Source organism: Phyllostomus hastatus, unplaced genomic scaffold (assembly GCF_019186645.2).
Source record: "Phyllostomus hastatus isolate PE091 unplaced genomic scaffold, TTU_PhHast_1.1 phas_contig_86, whole genome shotgun sequence".
Classification (NCBI taxonomy): Eukaryota; Metazoa; Chordata; class Mammalia; order Chiroptera; family Phyllostomidae; genus Phyllostomus; species Phyllostomus hastatus.
The window spans coordinates 11714789-11737594 of record NW_025333977.1 but is presented as its reverse complement, the minus strand read 5'-3'; the positions used below and the strand labels follow the sequence as shown (position 1 = coordinate 11737594).

The following is a 22806-nucleotide window of genomic DNA, read 5'->3' as shown; positions in this document are numbered from 1 at the left end:
TTTTTCTTGAATTGATAGGCCAAATAATTCATAGAAAAGCAAGTAAGCATAATTTCATTTTGATTCTGAATTTTTCTTACAGCACTCTGTTTTTCATCCTGATAACTATTTCTAGCTTCCTATACTAGATAAATTTCTCTGCACAAGTGTATGAGGCGTGTACTCACAGTGCCACAGTTTTATGCAGGACATTAATACCCTGCTCTTGCAAATTGCAGAGCCTCTTCCCCAGTCCTCCCCGTGTCGTCTAAAATGGCTGCGTGGCACACAGAATTCGGGTGTGCTGATTCTGGTTTAGTTGATAAAACCTTGCTGGAGAATTTCTCATCTCAAAAAGACTCTCAGATCCAACAACAGGAAAATAAAGGGTTCTATTGGGATTTAGAGTGATTCAATCCCTTTTTACACTAGAGGCTTAAGGTGTTGGAACATTTTATATTTCCCTATTTTTAGTTTCTTCATTTGCAACTTAATAAAAACCTTGGATTGAAATTATTCTTAGCCAATAAAAAAATTTACTGGTTGTTCTATTTAGCGTATTATCCTAATTTGGAAAGAACAACTTAAAACAAGTTTTACAGTTAATTGAAATATGGAGGTTGGATTCATATCTAAAATTTTTGTGAAAGGTCTTGCTAATTAGGTGTCATTAAACTTACCTTTTAAATTTTCTTTTTCCCTAGTCTATATAAGAACCAGGTGAGTGAGTACATCATCTTTCTATTACATTATTTTACACCACCCATCATTTAAGTTTCCCACACATGTAAAGGGGCATTTTTGTAGTTCCTCATCACATGTTTGCGTGGCAGTGTCTGGTGTGGTGTGCAGTTCCATCACAGAGCAGGACGGCAGGCCTCTGCCAGTGTGTGCCTGCCATGCTGTGCTGAGCACCCCAGTGCTCGTGCTGGGTACTCCTGGTACTGGAGACAGAGAGTGGGGATAGACATAGGCACATGCATGTGTAGAGAAAAGCAGTTACAGAGTATGTATCTGGGCTGGAAGGGGTTGTCTCCTGCCTGCATGGACTCCCAGGCAGGGGAATTAAGGTTAGGGGTAGTTTCGAGTGGTTGGTTTAAGTTTCCACGGAGGTGGTTAGAGACCGCACATTGGCCTTCATGGGCATTAGCCTTCCTGAGTTTTAGGTATCACTTTCTTGGCCTTTCCCTCTTTACTGGTTCTGAATTTGGATTCATATCCAAACTTTTTTTAACTTAAAAATTCACACACACAGTTACTTTTCCACAAAGCTTCGAAGCTAAAAAAAGAAAATTGTACTTTTTAAAAACACTGAACTAAATACTTGGATTCCAGGCCTGGTCCTGCCATCAACTGGCGGTGTGAGTTTGGGCAAGACCTTCTATCATTTCAGGCTTGGTTTGCTCATTTGCCAAGGAAGGGTGGTCTTGATGGCCAGGGTCCCTTGAGGCTCTGCTATCTGTCTTATGACCTGTGGCACACTGTTAATGAAGGTGAAGTGACAGTTCTGAAAGTGGAAAGCCAGGCACAGGGTTTCCAGTGTTCACTTACCCTGGCTGAAATTTCAGGGTGTGGAGGGCTGCTGCCCGGGCTACTCTGAGGAATGGTATGTTCTGTCCCAAGGAATTCTTTCCATGGAAGAAACTGAAATGAGAGTGCATGGAAATTTTTCCTAAGGATATAATTGTGAAGTGTATTTCTTATCTAGTATATTTACCACGGCAGATGACTTGTATATAAAAAAGGATTGCTGATCCTACGACTAAGCAATAATGTTTGTATTTGATTTTAATTTGCAGGCTCTTTTATTAATAAATGAGATTGAGAAGCTTTAACCTTAGTGCAGAGTACTTCTAAAACCCAATGAGAAATGATATCTTCAGTAGCTAGTCCTCTACTCCATTAATAAGAAAAATATAGATTGCAGTTTAATTCTTGATCACTGCTATTTTTCTTAGATATCATTCATTGTAGCCTACTTGCCAACATAATTTTTATTAAATGAATGTTACTGCCTGTTTTATGAAGCTGGATAGGTGGAGGTATGTATCTCCAGCCATATATAGATATATATGCACGCACACACAGCCTTCTCGTGAAAGGAAGATCAGATAAAAAACATTAAATGCACAAAATGCGTTTATTACTCTAAGCAAATTAATAGGTTAAACTGCAGCTTCAGTCAGACAACTTCGGCTCATTTACACATACAGCAGTTCGCTGATTGAATTCACAGAAACAACTGAGAAGTGATCCATTTTCATCATCACTCTGATACTTTGGGGCAAAACCCAAACTATTTCCTTAATTGAATACAGATAGTAGTAACCAAAGAGGAAATTTATTGGTATTTCACATTAACATTTTGAGATTTAGAACTTTACTATGAAATACATATCTGGAAATGATGGTATAAAATAGCATTTAAAGCTGATATATTTCTGTAAATCTCAATGATTTCTATATGAGGGACCAGCTGGCCAGAAAATTAAGTTAAAATTTTGTACATGCTTAGATATCCAAATAGAGTTACAGCATTCCCGCCCCCAACATACAACCCCAAAAAGAGAAAAAAAAATTGTTTTTCTCTCTTCTAACAGGTACACACAATATACTCCCCCCAGTTTCCCTCCCGTGGAGTATTCCGGAGGGTAGGTGGCCGACAGTGGCAGGGCCGGGTAGACCTCGGCTTCGGAGTGCACCAAAGCTGGGCCACTTGAATCCATGCAGTGAGCTCTCATGCATATAGTTCAGTGCACATAATGTGGTTACAGAATCAGGAGGTTCTTTAACATTTTGCTTTTTGTTGGGCAAGTTCATTCACCCAGCATATGCTGAGTGGTGACAACATTTTTCACAAAGCCTGTGATTTCCTTTTATGTTGTTAACTCCTCAAAAACACCAAGCATTATATTGTAAAATCCCAGTGCTAATTAAACAGCAAACATTTGCCTTTCTGGGTATTTTACAGGTTTACTGAAAAAACCCCGAGCCTGTGTATATTTGTTTTTAAAGCTCAAAAATATAAACTTGCAGAAGTTGTGTCTATAAGCAGTCAAAAATATAAAGCAGGTTTTCATAAAACGTAGTCAAAAATGAACATTTCATTGCAAATGCATTACATTTTACTCAAAGCTAAACTTCCATAGTAATGTAATCCTCCCTTTTCATAAGTTTACCATAATCGCCCTTTTACCATCTCTGCATGTAAATGAACATAACATCATTAGAATACTGATAGACACCTTGGGTAAGCTGCTATCTACAGGGTTGTTCTTGGGCTAAGCAACAGTGAATATTTAAAAGATAATGAAAGCTAGGAGTTACAGTTTTGTTGAAAATGATTAGTGAAACAACTTGATAACAACAGGAATGTGGGAATAGAAAAAAAATGTAAAATTGTTCCTGCTTATTTTCCCAAACAGGACTTGCGCGCGAACATAGCCTACTCTTTCTGGTGTGGTCACATTGCGTCTGTGAGTGTTGCTCTTCCGTAAAAACATCTATCTGTATAGCCTTCTTTAAGTTACCAAATGTCTGAAAGTACTACGTCCTTCCTGCCCACATACTTTCCATTGCATTAGCATGAGGTGTACAGAGAGCAATGCAAGAACAGGTGACTCCAGTCCAAGATAAGAAAATAGGATGGATTTTCTTCGTTGTGAATTTTCAGATGTGCTCATAATTCAGGTGCACAGTGGTAGTGACAGCAGACACCTCAGAGTCCGGGGACACTAGAGGTTGAGCAGCGGCTGCTAAGTGATTTAAAAGACTGGCTAGTAACACCTTTCTGTATCGGTGTGGACCGATGTTTTAACCATGCAGCGCCTGTGGCTCATGCATTGCCTTATGACCTGTAGTCCTTTTTGCTGTAGGGCTTGTTGCGCAATATGTTATCAATCTCATTTACCACATGTGATGTCATCTTCGGGAGAACCTGAGGGCATGAGAAGCACAAAAGATGTCGTTAGTTGTTGATGTTTGTTCTTTGTGCTGGATGTTAGGCAGAGTTGTCCAGACTGCTGTACGTTTAGGAACCATGACTGAAATACAAGCTCCCCACGAGACTAAGCTCCTTGAGGTCAGGGACCTTGTTTTGTTCACCTGTGTTATCTCCAGTGTCTCTAAGGGCACTTGGCCCGTAGTTAGGGCTCATAACTATTGGTTGACTGAATAAGGGAAGACATGAGACACAAATGAAGGCTGAAAGAAATATATCCAGAGCGGCTCTGCCCAGTGGAAACACGATGTGAGCCACGTAATGTACTTTTAGATCTTCTAGTGGCCACATTAATAGCAGTAAAAAGAAATGGGTGAAATTAATACATGATTTTACCCCATTATATCCAAAACATCATTTCAACCTGTAGTCAGTATAGAAAATTCTTAAGATGCTTTACATTTTTTTAAAGTACTAAGTTTTGCAAATGTACCGTGCATTTTGCACTGACACTGCGTTTGGACTGGCTGCCTAGCGTATGCTAAATAGCCACATGTGGCTAGAGGCTACTGTGCTGGCCAGCACAGGTTTCGAGACTAAGGCGAGATTTTTTTTTTTTAACAATTTTTAAAAAGATTTTATTTATTCATAGAGGGAAGGGAAGGGAGGGAGAAAGAGAGGGAAACAGCAATGTGTGGTTGCTTCTTGTGCACCCCCTACTGGGGACCTGGCCTGCAACCCAGGCCTGACTGGGAATTGAAGCAGCACCCCTTTAGTCCCAAGGCCAGCACTCAATCCGGTGAGCTACACGAGCCAGGGGCAAGGAGGGGTTTACCACTGGTGGTCGGAACCTTGGTGAAGGATGGCCAGGGGTTAACGGGCATCCCGGGTAGATGGAATAGCATGAGAAAGTAAAATGTCCGTGAAACACAGTGATGCAAGTGTGAAACAAGTGGTGGAGGTAGGGCCATGGTAGGAACTGGGGAAAGAGAAGCTAGAGTGGAAGACAGGGTGGGAGGCCTTGAATATCATTTTCTTTTTGGAGTCGGGACTTTATTCTGTAGACAGTGGGGAACCTCTCAGAACTTCTCAGCTGGGACTGAACCCTGCAGACACCTGGTGGTAGTTTGAAGGGAGAGCTGGAGCAGATGGAAAGGGGACAGGCAGGTCAGAAATGTACTGTTGTCCTAGGCAGTGACACTGAGGCCTCACTAGGACAGGGCCGTGGAGGAGAAAAGGGGCATGGATCTGAGACACTGGAGGAGGATGGCGATGCCCGGACTGCGTGACGAGAGAGACGCTGATGTGGGTGATGGAGATCAGACGCCACAGGAGAAGCGGGGGGTAGGACGTGTTGAGTTTACGGTGCCTGTGGCATGTCCGTGTGGAAATGCGCTGTGGAGCTGGCTTGCCAGAAGCAGGAGGACGGGAGTCTGGGATCTGAGTCATGCGCACGGACACGCTAACTGAAGCCCTGGGAACGGATGAGATCACCCAGGGCAGGCACTCATTGTGAGAAGCGGGCCAAGGGCACACACTACACCGCAAGACAAGGGACAGAGGCAGACTTCACAGGAATAGCCTGACCCTGTGTGGGGACTGTGATGAAATGTAGTTATGACAACCAGTCCTGCGGTTGCGGCCTCACCCTTCCTCTGCGGCAGTCCCGCTGGCCAGGGCGACCTTGTCTCCACTCGGGAGCCCTTCTCAGAAACCCTCGGGTTGGTAGAGCGGCAGAGCTGCTCAGTTTGGGGAACTGGTTCTGATTACTGTTTCTCTAGCAGAAGGTGAAGGAGGGGTTTGACACTGGAGACACTTCCCAGCAGTTCAGGAGTCTCTGAGGATCTAAACTAATGTGTCATTTAAAGTGAGATTGCAACCGTGAGACCCAAATCTAGAAACTGGGTTTGTTGGAAGTTTCGTGCTAAAATATAGTGGGTGAACCACATGATGAAAGAAACTCCGCTCATTACACCACAATAAATTTCAGATAGAGATTTAAACATGTAAAAAAGCTGAAACCATAAAAGTACTTGAATAAAACATGAAACATGTATATATAGTGTCACAGACCTAAATTTTCAAGAGAAGCCACCCAGAATTTTATGTGAGATTGCTCAAGTTTTTAAATGTTGACAGCTGTTTTAAAACACTTGCATCCACAGATTACACAACATCCCACAGGCCACCAGTTTTGCGATGTCGGCGTTATACTGACTGGAGGAATTGGTGGGTAGGGGGCAGTCTGGCCAGTGCTGCCCAGTTAGTGGGGTGCTAGGGAAGTCCTCCCGGGGCTGGGTCACCGTTGAGTCGGACCTTGGGGTCGGAGCAGTATTTTCGTGGGCTGGGGTGGTGGACCCTTTGTCGGCAGAGGACCACTGTTACTTCTGGGGATCCCAGTGGTTCCTGGTGGCTGGGGATGAGATCCGGGGAAGGTGAGCCCCGGATGGGAAGGGCCGGACGCTGGGGAGCCTGGACTGCTCTGATTGGGTGATGGGGCCTCAGAAGGGTCTTGAGGCTGGTGGGGTGGAGGGGAGAGGCAACCCTCTTCTTTTCAGGTAGAAGCGGGCAGGACAGGGGCCTGTGCAGACGAGGGCGGGCCGCCTGCAGCTCTGGCTTCTCCGCTCCCGTCTCCCATCCGTCGAGGTTCTGACTTACATGTGCTCCTCTAGCTCACACATGACGTTGGTGTGCTTTATCCCTTGGCACAGTGGTCTTGATGGGCCCACCAGAAATTTCCTTTCAACTACTGGCACTGCAGCTTTCTATCCTGCACCCGATCCCAGTACTGCCCTGGACCCCCAGCCACCCAGCCTGCTCCTTGCCCCGTGGAGGGGCCCAGTCACAGCTTGCCTGGGGTGGATTCTTAGGTGCTCGGCTGGTGGAAGATGGGAGTAGGAAGGGGGCCTGGTGGATGCTAAGCGCCCACGGGGGCAGCCTCAGTTCTTGGGTAATTACCTCCCTTTTCTCTTACCCTTTTCTCTTACCCTTAGAGCATGGTGGCCCATTTCGCTACTAGCGAGGGCCTTGCCGGGGAGATGCTGTGGGAAGATGCCTTAGTTTTTCCCTGAAATGTGCCCGCAGCTACCTGGAGCGCTCCCACAGCGCAGGAGTGACCTCTTTCCCATCCAGGCCTCTGCACTCACCCGGATGGCAGGGCTCACAGTGTGTCAGCCTTACAGGAACCCCGGTTCCTCCCTCTTCCCGCCAGTCTGTCAGCAAGTCCCAAAACCTCTTTCCAAAACCTGCAGGACCCATCCACTTCACCTCCCTGGCCATGATCACCTGCCACCTGGACAACTGCCCGTGCCTTTCTTTTTACTTCCCACACAGCAGCCAGTGTAATCTTCTAAAATTCTAATAATGGCATGTTCCTCCTCTTCTTAAAACTCTCCAAAGGACTTGTTACATGTTGAGTAAAACTCTGACCCCTCTCGTGTCCTGTGAGATCTGTCCCCTGCCTGCCGCTCCACTCCTGTGCATCCACTGTCCCTTGCTCTCTGTGTGCTGGCCACGCCAGTCCCAGGCCGGCAGTTCCCGGAAAAGGCCAAGTCCCTGCCAGCCTCAGGGCCTTGACCCAGCTCCTCCCTGCGTCTGGAATGCGCTGTCCTGGGTTTCCGCACGCTGTCTCCTCATCTTCCAGGCTTCAGAGTGCACGCAACCTGCGGGGCTTTGGCAAGGACGTTACTGAAAGCGGGTCCACCCATTTCTCAAGGAGTCTGTATGACAACGCCCTCTTTACAAGAGCCCTCCTCACAATGTGAAAGTATTCATTTACCCCGTGTCTCTCCCACTAGAATGGAAGCTCCTTGAAGGCTGGACAATATGTTTTAGTGCCTGCCTGGTCTCGGTAGGCGCTCCGAGGTCTGCTGAACGCGCTGAGGAATAGATCGCTAACTCGCTCTCGGCTAGCCCTCGGGTTCTTGAGGGCAGGGTCCTATTCCGAGCCCAGCACTCTGTGCCTGGCGTGCTGCCAGACGTAGAACACGTGCTCGCTGCGTGTTAGTGGGATTGAAATCATGGGGTGGAATCCCAGTGCTCTCGTGTACAGACTGTTCCCTTATTTCCTCCTCGTCACTGTGCAGCCTTTATCTTTTCCCGAGCACCCGTGAGAAGAAGAGATGGTGGGGCGGCTTCCCTAGGAGGGAGCATTCCCCATGCCAGGGTGGAGACGCCCCCAGAATCCAGGAGAGTTGAGGGGCCCCGAGGGGCTCATGGAAGCAGAGGTGGAGATGATGACACGGCCGCACAGCCCCATGAAGGTGATGGCGGGGGGAGGAAGACTGCACCCCCAGCATGCCCTGGGCTATTCAAAAGGGTTTCTAAACATTTTAAGTTCGGTCAACTTGGTCCCCACCTCCACCTGTTTCTCTCGGGAGAGGTAACGGGGTGAGATAAGTGCCTGCTTCGGGGACAGGTGGACGGGGAAGAAGGTGTGAGACAGGTCTGTTCCCCAGTGAGCAAAAGGAAAAGATACCGTGGGGCAAGAGTTGGCTATGGCAGGAGCCATGGGTGGGCTGCTTCCGGGCCCTCAGCAGGGCTGAGCAGCGCCCAGGACTGGGATTCGGCCTTTGCGGGAGGAGGACGTCCTGAAGCGGCTAAGCCCCACCCCTCTCCTCAGAACTCCCTTGGCCCCTCCTACTGCCCTTGCAGGCTCCGCCCAGTGCCTGCGGCCTCAGGCAATCCACCCAGGGCTGTGAGTGGGGATGGGCACCTCCGAATTTCCTGCCAGGGAAATGTAACCCTGGACATCCAAACTAGAATTCTGACCCTATTTCTTTTCAAGCAACATCACAAACATCCATTCAACAGGTGTTTCTGGAGCGTAACTAAGGGCTGTATCGTGTGCTAGAACCGGAGATCAGTGGAGAAGCGAGACACACAACAGGTCTCTGACCTCAGGGAGCTCACAGTCCAGCGGGGACAGTTCCACCACGGAGTCACAAGTGCTGCGACGGGAGAGGGCGGGCAGGACGCTGGGAGGGCAGTCTAGGCTGCCAGATGTGTTTGTGGAAAGAACAAGTGAGTGTGGTGTTCTGTGGCTGTTACATTTTAAGTAGGTTATTAGGCAGGCTTTCGCGGTCAGGCCAGAGGACCGGGTCACCAGGTGTAACACTGCTTGGATCGTGGAGTGCCCTGCCCCACAGACACACGCCATCCGGAGAAATGAGGTTTGAGAACACTGCCTGTTAATAAGAGGACACTCCCGGATCCATGTACCATGAAAGCTCTGTTACCTCTTATGCCTTTGTTCCTACTTCCCACCCCCGCCCCCACCCCCACCCCAGTCTGGGAACAAACAGCCTGTTAGGGACGTTCATATAACTGGGAAACTGTGCCACGAGGAAGGACAGATGTGGGGAGAGACAGGACCTTGCCCGGGGACATCTTCAAAGTCACCATGAAACTCCCCGGAGTGGTGGGAAGGGCTGTGGTACTTGCCTGGATTGCACCCAGGTTCTCAATGAGCTGCTCAGGTGTGGATGATCCCAGGAGCACAGAGCTCACGCCCTCGTTTCTTAGGCACCATGCTGGAAAGAGAGAACACTGGGTCAGGGGATCGAAGCCCTCCTGATGATCGATTAGCTTGCAAACACCACCTACAGCCACCCTTGCTGCGACCAAAACTTACTAACATCATCGGGGAGGATAGACAGCGCACTCCAGGATTAAAAACCTCAGCAGCAGCCCTGTCCTGGAGAGGATTTGGTAGGGTCCGTGTGTTTGAATCCTGAGTTTAGAGCTCTGTGTTTTCTACGTAGGCCCTTGCTCTAACTGGGGCGTCCAATCCAGCTCCCCAGCCCAGGTCCACGTTCTTGCTCTGGAAACCACCTGACACTGCCCTCTGGCAGACGTCTGGGTCCCTGTGTCCATGCTGGCCCACAGCCTCCTCCTTTCCATCTTAGTCATTCTCTCGCTTCCGCCTCATCTATTCCGCAGCGTCCTTGCAGACTTTGAGTGTCTGGTTCCCTCATTTCCACCTACCTGTCAGCCCTCTCTGGACCCTTTCTTCCTAACACGGGATTCATCCTGTGTTGACGATCTCCCCAACCCTCAAATCCCTCACTCCTCTCCTTCCTCTGCCTCTCTGGTAACCTCTAAAACCCTCTGTCAACACCTGCCCCTCGATCCCAGCAGATAGCCTGGCCTTTGACTTTGTAAACAATTAAGTCCGTTCATCAGGTGGGATATTAATTCATCACTCTCCCACGGACACAATCCACATCCGTGTCCTCCAGTTTCAGAGGATGCCACGTGCTGATTCTGTCTGAGGCCACGCTCTGCCCTGGACCTGTCTCTCTGTCCTTTCTTGGACCTGAGTCCTTCATTCTCTCTCCTTGTGCTTACAGTAGACTTCTCAGTTCGTAGCTGCCTGGAACTAGGTGATTCTGTAGACCCATGGGTGCAGTGTCTGCTGGGTGTCCCTGCTAGGGGTCCCATAGGCACTGCAGACTTCTTGCTGCTTTCTCCTAAGCCCGTCTGTCCTGTGTTCCCAGTCTCACTGGGTGGCTTCACTAGCAGCTTGGCCTCCCACTCTGGGAACCTGGGGCTTATACTTAGGGATTTTCCTTTTCTGATCCCACATTCCCCTTTAATTGCCAAGTCTAGTTGCTATTTAAATATTTCTCTAATCCAGTGGCTCTCAAAGTTTAGCATGCATCAGAACCACCCAGGGCTTGTGAAACAGCAATTACTGGGTGCCACCCCCAGGGTTACTAACTCAGAAGCTCTGGGCGGGCCTAAGTATCTGCATTTTTTTCTTTCTTTTCTTTCATCTTTTTAAAATTGATTTGCGAGAGAGGGGAAAACATTGACTTGTTGTTCCACTCATTTATGCATTCATTTGTTGCTTCTTGTACGTGCCCTGACAAGGGATTAAACCCACGACCTTGGTGAATCGGGATGACACTCTAACAACTGAGCTACCCCGCAGGGACTGAGAACCTGCATTCCTGACAAGCTCCCATGTGCTGCTGATGCTGCGGATCCAGGGGCCATGTTTTCTTTTTTAAAAACCTTTACTGAGGTGAAATTTACATACCAAAATTTTTTACCTATTCTGTGTATAATTCAGTAATTTTTAGTAAATGTCTCAAGCGTGCAACCATCACCATTAAGATCCAGGTTTCGAACATCTCCATCACCTCAATAAGCTCCTTCATGCCTGTTCTCAAAGTCCGTCCCATTCCTACTACCAACCCCAGGTGAGTGCTCGTCTGCTCTGTGCCCTGGGCACTTACTGTTTCTGGATGCTTCAGCTAAATACAGTTATTTCTTTCACTTCACAGATTTGTGAGGTTCATCCGTGTTACAGCATGCATCAGTATGGCACTTTTTTTTCCTGCTGAGTTGTGTGGATGCAGAGACCACAGCCGAGAATTACGGCTCTGGTTCAATTATCCGCTGCCCTCCGTCAGGCCCTCACCAGCCCCTGCCCGACTGTCTGGCTTTTCCTCTTGTTCAGATGGCCCCCACCCCTACCCCATTCCACCCCGGCACAGCTTTCACGTGTCCAGCAGCAGTTTCTCCAGATATAAATCTGACCATGTTGCTTGCCTGGCTCAGCATTCTTCGACGTGTGCCTGACGTAATTCCTGTTCTATAAGATGAGGTTCCCATTTCTCACCCTGGCACACCTGGCTTTCTAGCCCAGCTCTCCAGCTTCTTGTCCCCTCGTTTCCTGCCTTGAACTTCGTGCTTCAGGAGCACTAAATTATTTGTAAATCCTCTCCATCCCCTTGGCTCAAGCAGTCTCCTTGACCTGGAATTTCTTTTTGCCTCCTCCCTTCCTTTGCCTCACTAGTATCTACTCATCATTTGAGATTCCCCGTGGGAACTATCTTCTCCCAAAGCCCTTCCCTGAATCCAAGGCTGGGTTGGGAGCCGGTAGACGTTGCTTCCAAAACCCCCGGGCCTTTCCCAATTATTTCACTACAGCACTGTATCACAGTGATCTGCTCACTGTTTTGACTCTCCCATCAGGCCGTGAGGTGTGTTTATCTGTGTTTGGATGCTCGGCACACAGCCCAGTACCTGCACACAGCAGGTGCTCAGGAAATGTTTGTTGACCAAACATAGGCATGAATGATCGGTGGATGGAAGAGGGTCCGAGCTCCTCTCCTGCCCCATTTGCTCAAGGCCCTGCTGTCAACTAGTACTCTTAAGCTGTTGCCACGCTCAGGCCTTTTAAGGCAATTGCTAACTCTTTCCACCTGGGCAAAATAATGCTCTATAAAGGCAACAAGCCAAGTGATTCAGGGCTTTTTCTTTGTGAGGCTGTATTATTTCCTCCTTTGCACTTATAACTCTTTGGTGCTAGGGGAAGTTCTGAGGGGAAAGCAGGATACGGAGAAAATCATTGCCCACAAGCTGCTTGGTATCAGCCACAGCCAATTCCCCACGCTGGCCTGCAGCGTATAAGAGACCCTACCGGGCAGAACTGGCTAGCAGCAGAGGCAGCACGTGCAGATGACTGTAGATAATTAGCATCTAACCAAGTGTGACCAAGCAGGCAATCCAGCCTGGCTCTTGCCCAGCAAGGTGTGGATGCTGGCTGCGGTGCAGGTGCAGGACAGGAGAGCAGTTGGCTTCAAGCAGTTTGTTTCCTGCTGGAGGATTCCCCTCCCCCACACCCTCTAGCAGGTCAAAGGTAATATGCCTGGAATAATTCCTTTCTTGGTTTGAGAGTTCTGTGGTTAAAAACAAAATTACTTGTTTATAAAGAATAAAAAAAATGACTGGCAAGATAGACATCTGGGGGCACACGGAGAGGAAAAGGAGAAACAAAGCATGTTTTAATTTAAACTCAGATTCTCTAGAGAGGGTCTATTGTAGATATCTAATATCTAGTGCAAGTCTAAATCCTGTAAAGATTTCCTCTTTAGAGAGACAATTTCCGACTCCTTCAGAGTTAAATTTAATACTCACTTTCATGCTACTGCCTAAAAACCGTGTTTCTGACTGTTCCTGGAATAAGTATTGCTCTTTGTGCCTATTCCTTTGACCACATGTCATGGCTACGGGTAGACTCAGTTTCGGGTCCAGGGTGTCTTAATTCTTCACAAAACACATCCTCATTCTCATCATCATCGTTACAGTTACTACAAAGAGCACCTACTCTTTGCTTTACATATGTAATTTCCCTTTAGCCAACAAGTGTGTACGGTATGTATTATTATACCCATTTTACAGGTGAGAAAATTGACAGCATGTTAAAGAACTTGCTGATGGTCAAATAACTAATATTTTTTACTGTGTTTATCTCAGCTGTAGGGATGCTAACTAATCACATTACATATATTCTTTTTTCTTTAAGGAAGGATTAAAGCAGCAGTTATCTATGTACTTCGGTGAACGGTATTCTCCCCCCACCCCCACAATCACCTCCCATTTCCGTCTTTCCGTCTCCCATTTCCATTTCCTGTTAATGGCAGCTACTGTTTCCTGGCCTTCCAGCCTCAGAAGGGTCAAGCACCTGGCAAATATTCTATCACATTATTTTATTTGTCTAGGACTTATCTTAAGTTCTTTTAAAAAATCTCATTAGGACACTGTACCTGATTTTTCCCAATTCCTGCTATTTCTTAATCCTTAGGAATTTTTTTTTCCTAGACTGTACCACTATTTTATTCTTTTCCCACAGTGTTAGCTAGGACAACGGTCTCAAGGTCTGGGCCCTCCTTACTATTGCAAATGCTCTTCTTGCTGTATGTGAGAATGTAGCACAGTATTTCACAGCCAGCTGTAAACAGGATGCGTGTGGCAGTAACCCAACCCAGTGAGTATAGGCAATTGAAACCGTGTGATTGACCAAATAGGGTACATAAGCAATGGCTAACTCTCCCTTCCGGAAACAGCTTTGGATATGAATCCCTTGTCTCCTTTATGTGCTGCCAGGAAATAAAACGACCTTGTGACAACCGTGTCCCAGACTCAAGGAGCTGCGAACTCCTTGAGTCTGGTAACACCAGCTACCACATGAATTCTTTATCTTCAGTTTCTTTGTAAAGTGGAGGTAATAACAGCAGATGCTCCATTAACATCTGTGCAGTAGGGTTTGTGATAGCACTTGGCCCCTAGGATCGTTTCGACCATTAAGGGGACGAGATAGTGGCAGAAAGCGTTTGTCACAGAGCCTGGCAAATCTCCCCCAGCAAGGAAACTGAAAGTCCAAATGCCTTCCTGGGCGTCACTAGCCACAGTGCCTGTCGAACACCTGAGACGTGGTCGGGCTGCGCGGAGATGTGCTGTTGGTGTCAAACACACTTCAGATTTTGAAGACTTAGTATGAAAAACAGTGTAAAAGATCTCAATTACTTTTATAGTTGTGATATATGTTGGCTATCTGGGGTTAAATAAAATCCTTTTGCACAATTAATTTCGCCTATGTCCCTTTGCCTTTTTGAATATGGCCACTGGAACGCTGAAAGTTAAATATGTGGCTCATGCTATACTTCTATCGGACAGTGCTGGTGCATGAGGTTTTCAGTTGTTACCAGTGACCGTGACCTTTCATCGACGTCACAGTCTAGAAGAGCAGTGTCTACGGCCCCTTGGGAGTTTCAGGGTGAAGCTGCTCCTCTAGGACAGGCTTCCCACGTGGCCGTGGGCCTCCCCCGCAGCCCGCCCAAGGCCGGCGTCCCAGCCTCTCACCCCCTTTGCCTAACCTTCCACAGGGATGGAAACTGAGCCAGAGGCAGTGGATGTCCCTGCACGGTTCAGATGGTCTCACCCGACACTGGGAGTGCGGATGAGTGCGTTTTCACGCACGCGTTCTCCTTTGCACTGTGTTATAAGGGAGAGGGGAAGGGCAAACAGTTTTTAGCTCATAGAAAATTCTGGGGAGCTTCGAAAACCCTGTTTTAAATAGTTTTAACCAGGAATTTAAGCTCCAGAGATCAGTCTGCCCTACAACAGATATTTTGTCATGGTGTGGGTGGGGGCCAAGCAGAGGGAACGGTCCGGTACCGTCTGGGCTCCGGCAGAGCCCCGCCCCGGGGGGCGTTGCCTTACCCACAGCCAGCTGGGGGAGCGTGCAGCCCAGGCGCTCAGCGATGGGCGCGAGGTCTTTCAGCTTGTTTTGTTGTTTCCTCCCTTCTTCACTCACAATTCTTTCCTTCAGCCACTGGTAGCACTAGGAATGAAAAGAACATTGGAACGTTCAAGTCTGGTAGGGGCTTGATGTCAGAGCCTGCTAATTCCATGAACTAGAAGAGCATCCCGGTGAATCCCCGCATCTCCCTGCCTTGGGCCGCAGGCGAGAAGAGACGTTCCTCGCGGTCTTGCTCCTCCTTTACGGGCTCAAGACAGACAGCCATCAACATGCACCACAGTGGTTGAAGTCCTGACGTAATCAATTATGCCCAGTTTGCTAAGTGGGAGAAATGGTGTTTCTTATTGAACTAGCCTGATTTTAGAAGGTAGCCAAAGGAAAAAAAAAAAAAGCATTTACATTTCACCAAGGTCTAGTACATGTCCTTTTCCTCAAGAAAGCTGGGCATCTAGCTCCCTGCTCAGAGGAAGCTGTTATCTTACGTCCGTGTTATAACTCCCTTTTTCTTGCCTTCCCTTTATTCCCAGTCCCGTGTTCTTGTGATGGGGCTTTACTATGAGCTTGCTGGTTCCTTCCTGGCAGTACACGTGGTGTCACTGATAGGAATCAAGCACATTTTTAAGCTTTTCAAGTGACAAAAGACTTTCCCAAATGTGTAATGAAACTTAAAAAGGTAAAGAAACTCAAAATGGGAAACTATTCTTTAAAACCTATGAGAATTGACTGACCCTGATGTGTAGACTGCAGAGCGAGACTGATTTCCTAAATACGAGGAGAAAAATCTTTAAAACTTCTCAGTGGCCTACTTTCCAGAAGGTTCTGCTCTTACTAGGATGTAGGGAACAATAGACTCTTCCACACAAAGCTAGCATTAAGCTCCAACACCCCAAGGAAAAGAATATTTGTTAAGAGTCTGCTGGCCTGTTTTAGTGAAAATAATGAGACCCATCCTGCGTGGGGCCGCGTGGACTTTCTGCATTGTGTGTCGTTGCGACACCAGGGCCGCAACAGCCCGTCCCCTTCCTCAAGGCGGCAGCTGCGGGCTCTGCGGTTGTTGTCACCGGCACTCGCCCACATTTCAACAGGCAGCTGGCTTTTGTTTTTAAAGTACTCCCCCCGCGCCCCCCCACCCAATTCTAAGACAGTGTTTCCAAAGAACAGGGGAACCACAGTCGGTTTTGTTATGATCTTGGGGAACGGTTTTGCAGATGTGAAAGAGAGAAAGGGCAAGCCACCCCAGTTCTGTGCGTCTCTGACCTCTCAAAGGCTCGGGGCCTGGCTCCTCACTGGAGCCTCTGGCTGTTTCCCCAGCCTCAGCCCTGGGAAACCTCTGCTTCTTCCGGGAGGAAGGGTGGCCTGCAGACCACAGCCGCTGCCAACAGTGATGAGGTGCACAGTTATGACCATGAGTGGGAGGCCGGGGCCCAGCAGTCTCCCCTGAGCGGGGTGCTGGGTGTGCCGAGAGCCCTGAGCTTCCTCGTGCTGTCCCCAAAGGGGAAAACATCACCAGGCCTCCCTTCACAATGCCCTTCACAGGACCAGTGTCTGAATATCATGCAGATTTTAAAAGGATTGAAAACCAATTGGTGGATGCTTTTTGAACAATTACTTTTTATTATAACTAAGAGAGTTCCTGAGGGTTCAGCATATACCACACACATAAAGAGTGGTTGGTTTACTTATCAATCTACGGGAATCCATTTTTCAAATAGTTTGTGCAATGCATTTTTACCCTGGGGATCGAGTTACAGGTTGTTTACTGTGTGTGTGTGTGTGTGTGTGTGTGTGTGTGTGTGTGTTCGCGTGCACCAGCATAACGCCCTGCTAGAGGCAGGCTTCCAAAAGTGACGCATGTCAGATACTCAGTTGTGGAATCACTCTCTCTCCACTTCAACACTGTCAACCTCACTGTTGTTTAACTATTGGAAGACAAGGAGGTTAGCGTTTTTAAAAAAGTAGATGCATAGGATTTACATTGCTTTCCTCCTACCAAAGGAAACAAAAGTGCTTTGGAAATAAATAGCTTTACCTGCTTTACAAGGGGGAAAATGTTAAGAGGTGAGGCTTAATTAAAATATTAATTAACTATGGAAACAAACCACTGTTTGAGAAGGTTGGCAGTGGATGTGGTTGTGCACAGTAAGAAACCAGCTTGTAGACTGGGCAATAATCTATGAATCAAAAGATGAAATTTCCTCTTCCAGCCCTATTATATTGCTCACCCCATTGCTGCAGTGATTTGACTGTGTGTTGATATTTCTTTCTAAGAGGAAGGCAGGGGGAGGTTCTTATCCATCTCAGCATCTCCGGTCCTGACACTGGTTGGCAGAGGAGGGGCCAGCCCACACGGCCTGGGGAGAGGAACCTGAGAAACCAGGGGTTGAGCACCCCCACCTTCAGGCATGCAGCTTTGCCTTGCCGGAAGTCTTGCATGAGTCCACAGTGCTGGTGGGCTCCCCGTTGGTCCCTAATGCACCCTTTCACTGCCGGTCTCTTGACGAGCCCCCATGTTACTCCGCAAGGGCCGAGGCTGCCCCACTCACCCCTGTGCCCTCAGCACTCAGCACGGAGCCCCGCATGGAGCAGAGAATACCTGTTAGCCAAAGGGACAATGGGAAGAGCTTTTCTCCACAGGTCAGTGGGCCACTACTTGTATCTGCGAGTCACAGTATTTTCTCAAGTTTTCCTCATGCTCATTTCTTTGCTGCCTCCCAGTGCTGCGACTGTGACCCATGGGTCTGCATTTTACAGGGACTGACACCGGACAGGCGACAGTCTGTGAGACTGGCCCTGAGCGGCCCCGGCTGGTTGTCAATGACCCCGGGCTGGAACTCAGACAGCCACTACGAAGCCACGGATAGTGGCAGTCACGTTTCACCTCTGGGTCTCGTCTAGAACACTTTGTCATCCAAGATCATTGATTTTTCTGATTAAACATCAAATTCTTTGGCTCCAAAGAGCAGCAAAGTCTTCACTAGTGAGGTTGAAATCACTAGGGAAAGTGCTGGAGCTAAAAAATTTCCTGAAGCCCTGGCTGGCACAGCTCAGTGGATTGAGCGTGGGCTGTGAACCAAAGTGTTGCAGGTTCGATTCCCAGCCAGGGTACATGCCTGGGTTGCAGGCAATAACCCCCAGCAACTGCACATTGATGTTTCTCTCTCTATCTCCCTCCCTTCCCTCTCTAAAAATAAATAAATAAAATCTTTAAAAAACAAACAAACAAAAAATTTCCTGAAATGAGACCGTGCTATGCAATATCCTTAGTTCCTTAACGTGAACACCTGCGGTAAGTACCCGGACAGCCCCTCTCCCCCAGCTTGGATTCACTGAGCTTCGCACGTTGCCTATTTCCCTTTGACAGAGGGGTGCACATTTTTGTGATTTTTCTATAAGGTGTTTTGCTAACAACTGAGGGGAGCTGCTCCTAAGTCTCATGGCACTTTTCATTTCTAGACTTTCTATTTAAAAGAAGCTACATACCTGGTCTCTCGCTCACTTTGTTGATCTTCTATTTATGGCTCACTGCATTCATTCCACAAGCATTTACTGAGCATTTATTATGTGCCAGGCTCTGTGATGGGGTACATGAGTCAAGTTTCAGTGTCTTTCCTAGAAATAGTCTCAAGTCACTGAGCAGTGTGTTGTAGTTGGGTGTCCCTCTCAGTGATTTCCTCAGAGCCCATGTCTGTGCCACCTCCCCGTGGGAAATACCCGACCAAGGAGATGATGTGAGGAAATGACAGCGCCTTATCTTTTTTTCCACTGTCGTCGGTCTAACAGGTTGGCACATGACCCAACCTTGGTCAGTCTTTTCTTGACTGAAACTGATAAATAAAGTATCTCTATTCTCTCAGGTTTCATGGCTTTCAGGGTATAAGTCTGCAATCATCAGCTTTCCTGCTGCCGGCCTCGTGGAGAACACCTACTTTCGGTAGAAGACAGTGACACCCAGTGCAGAGAGAGAGAGAGAGAGAGAGACCGAGGAGACCGAGTCCTGACAACGTGCAAGCCTGCGGAGGGGTCGCCCCTGAAGCCGTCTCCACTAGGCCTTCCCCAGGAGCGTCTGAGTGGTCCCCTTCTTTGATTACATTAGTTTGAATTGAGTTCTACTGCCTGCATCCAGAGAATTCTGACTCTGTAAGAAGCGTTTATGGAATAATAGAAGAAGGTGCAAATAACTGTTTTATAAAGTGAGGACAGGCTACACAGACAACCAAGCTCTGTCTTTGGAGATGAGGAGAACTTCCACAGCAGGATGAAAAGAAGGGCGTTTCTGGGAGGCCAAAGGGAGTCCAGTGCGTTTGGGTGGAAAACAAAGTGATACAATCGGGGAGGGACAAGAACAGAAAAATGAGCCCGACTTAGATCCCAAGGGGATGTCCTTGAATGCTTTTCTGTGGGGCTTGGGTTCTGTCCTGTAAGCAGTGATTGGGAAGTCTTTAAAGAATTTTAAGCAGGGTCATCATATGGTCAGATCAATTTTTTAGAAATGTAATTGGCCACAGGGACAGCAGTTGAGAAGAGGGGAAGGAAATTCAGAGAGTGCAGAGAGGGGGTTACCGCAGCAAACCAGGAAAGGAACGATGAAGGTCCGAACCCAGGCTGCCCAGGACGGAGCGCAGCGGGTCAGGGCGCAGACTGGGGGACGGCTGCCCCATGGGACAGGGCGAGGGAGGGGAGGAGGCAGCTTGACAGGGCACAGCCTTGGCTTCTGACCACGTGGGTGGGTGGAGGCGCTGTTAACCGGGAAGGAGGGGCAGGTTTTGGGAGTGAGGATAGATTCCCTTAGGTTTTATAGCAGCCTCCCAGAATCCTCCTGGGTAGTATTACTTTCTAAAATAAAAGTGTTTGTTGTACGGGGTTAATTTATCCCTCCAATACAATTCTATACTTACAGCAGACACAAAATATCAGCACCTTCATTTTATTGGTGTGTCTTACAATAGCCAGTTTGAAACATCAGTCATTCTATTTTGGGGGGAAGAGGGTATGTGAAAGTTGGCAACTCATTTATCTATGTGCTTAGCTCTCTCTATTAAATTTGTTTTTTTTGTATTTTACTATTAGCATTCTCATTCACTCCTAAGGCTGCCCTGATACTTGCTATCCCCCCCACCCCCCACCGCCGCCCCACTTGAGTGGCTTTTCTATGTGCACCTCTGTTAGTCCAGGAAACACTCAGGCTGACCCTTTAGGAAGCCTCAAGTGTCTTTGGAACTCTAAAAAGTGTGCTATAGGATAGGCTGCCTTTCACCTGCTGAGAGCCCTTAATGGTTATCATTAAGGATGTTTCAAAATAGATGTTGAGCTGACTTTATAAAAGTCAAAAATAGAAATATTTTCTGAGTTGCTTTTGGGCTTTGTATCTATGATACGCCTTCTTGTTTTTTTCTTTCTCCTTTGGTTAGTGCATTTGTGAACATTGTTTTTTTTCCCCAGCTGTCTGTAAGCTTTTCTCAAATGGTGATGGGGGTTAGCCAATCTTACACTCCAAATCTAGGGTAGCCACCTCTTCTTTCAAAAACTGGGTTTGGGGGAGATAAATTGAGTGCCAGGAGACCTGAGTTCCCACGGCAACCTTCTCTACTATGAGTTTACGCTCTTGGATCGGTATCCAACCTCTTTGCGCTCAGCTCTACATCTGGAAAAAGCCTTGTAAGGATAGTCTGAGAACAAATCCCCAACATAAACATGGGAGTACTTTGAGCTTTTTAGAAAGTCTTTGAAAGAATGTCAGGCCACATGCTTAGCTGCCACTGACTAATATCCATCTCTATCCATTTGTCTTTGTGAGGGTAAAAGGAGATGAATAAAAACTCTTAGCCCAGTGTTTGGCACATAGTAGGTGCTCAATAAAATTGCTATTTTCAATGCTTCCCTTCCTTCTTCACTCTCTTCTTGCCTTTTATACCATCTTCCCTAAACTGTTTCTTAGTTTTTCTCTGCTGACTTATTCAGACTTGGTTCAGAACAATCTTCCATGTTTAGAAGCAAGACCATATTTCATATTCTAGTGTAATTACATTTGTGATAATGCAAAACTAGAAATAGGACCATCATGCTTATATTGTATTATTTTTTAGAACAAACAAGCCAACTGTTTGTTTAGAACAAACAGGGCAACTGTTACGGGCAGAAAGGAAAGTGGCAGACCTTAAGATGGTTCTGATTAGGGAAGCACATGCGGTCCCAGCCACACGGATGAAAGGGCTACTGGTTTGGGCCGAACTTGAGCTGACCTCCCACTGACTTTGTGCTGATGGAGGCAAGCGGCTTTCAGGCTTCTGCTGCCTCTGTGGGGCGCGGGGCCTATCTGGATTTTGAAAATGCACGGATTCTCTCTCCCGATACTACAGAGTAATTTGTGATTCTAATGTTATTACACATTCTCATACGTTTTTAAAAACAAACATGTTGTTATTAATAAGGAGCGATGTTTGGAGTACTCTCCAATAAATTAAGCATCAAGATGTTCTGAATAGAGGCAATTTTATGCCAATGATCTTGAATATCTTTATGCTGCAGGAAAGAATTTAAGCCACAGGACTTCGAGGCCAGAGCGGACCTCTGAACACCAGCCCTGAGCCCCAGTGACAAGGGCGTGGCTGTGTGTTTGCTCTGAGTGCCCCCTTCTGACCCTCCCCCCCCACGCGGTGAAAACATCAGCCACCCTACAACCTCGCTCAGCTGCAACCGGTTGGTCCCATGTGGATTAAATTTCTGTGGCTTACATTTTGTCTTGTCAAGAAAAGTGAAGTTAGATCCTCCTTACATAGGAAAGGGATTTTTACATTTTTTCAGTTTGAAATGCCTTTTTTTTAACATAAGCATAAAGAACAGTGTAGGGATTCGCGCTCCAGGAGTCCCACCAGGTCATTGGGCTTTGCCGCCAGGCTGCAGAGGAGGAGAGGTGTCTGTGCCGGCAGACTGGGAAGGGCTGGAGCCTGCTTCAGGGACCTCTCCCGGCCAAGGCCACGCTGTGCGTCAGCCGGAAGCCACCGGCTGCTGCACCGCTGTTCTGATTCATCTTCCCTCCTCTCTGCAACCCTGTCTCCCACCCCCAGACTCTCTCCTAGAGGTGGAGGGAAATACCTTCAGAGACGCCCTGGAGCTTTCAGGTACCCCGTTCCCATATTTTCCTGAGATGATTCCACAGGCAAGTGGGGACCAGGTCATCGCTCCAACTCCTACAGGAGAAAAACAGCTTACAAAGCTGCTTGTTGCGAATGGAATCAAAGGTGTGGGGGTGTTCAAGCGGGACTTCGCTAGTTATGGGAAGAAGCTGGGCAGATAGGAAGCACGAATGTCAGCATACATCCTTATTAAAGTTTAGACATTTATAAACTGTGCTTTTATAAACCAATTACACAGGCAGAGTCAGTTATAGGGAATGGGCCTTATAAACAAGCCTGGAAAGGTGGCTTATTCACCTACAAACTTTACGTTTCTTTTTACACTCAGACACAAACACTTTTACTTGCATGGAAATGCAGCGCTCTGCTTGACCACTCAGTTCCAAATGGTGCCTGGCACATACCAGATGCACAATGCCTAGTGCATGCTAAACACACAGTAAGTGTTAGCAATAGTAAGAGTTGCTACTGTTGAAATTTTTTTTTATCCTGTTTCTCCCTCACCCAACATTTTCCTGCTCATATAAACCTCTTTCTTAGGAGGAAAGTTATCTCTGGAAACTTTTTAAGAAAAAATAAATAAGCCTGAAAATGTGGCTTTCTCATGTTTTTTCTGAGGTCCAGAATTCTTGTGTATGTCTTGTGCATGTATTTCCCCTCTCTCTTTGCAATCATTCTATCCGCTTACACAAACACGTAGA

General features: G+C 47.4%; 1 protein-coding gene across 1 annotated transcript in view; it reads right to left on the bottom strand.

The window, feature by feature from the left end:
• Positions 1-2100: 2100 nt before the first annotated feature.
• Positions 2101-22806, bottom strand: part of KCNAB1 (potassium voltage-gated channel subfamily A regulatory beta subunit 1) — a 216812-nt gene continuing 196106 nt past the window's right edge. Inside the window, exons 11-14 of the mRNA XM_045852084.1 lie at positions 22065-22159; positions 14933-15053; positions 9362-9450; positions 2101-3916 (exon numbers count right to left, since the gene is read on the bottom strand). Coding sequence (XP_045708040.1) covers positions 3827-3916; positions 9362-9450; positions 14933-15053; positions 22065-22159 — 395 coding nt within the window. The 3' untranslated portion in view covers positions 2101-3826. The remainder of the gene's footprint in view (positions 3917-9361; positions 9451-14932; positions 15054-22064; positions 22160-22806) is intronic.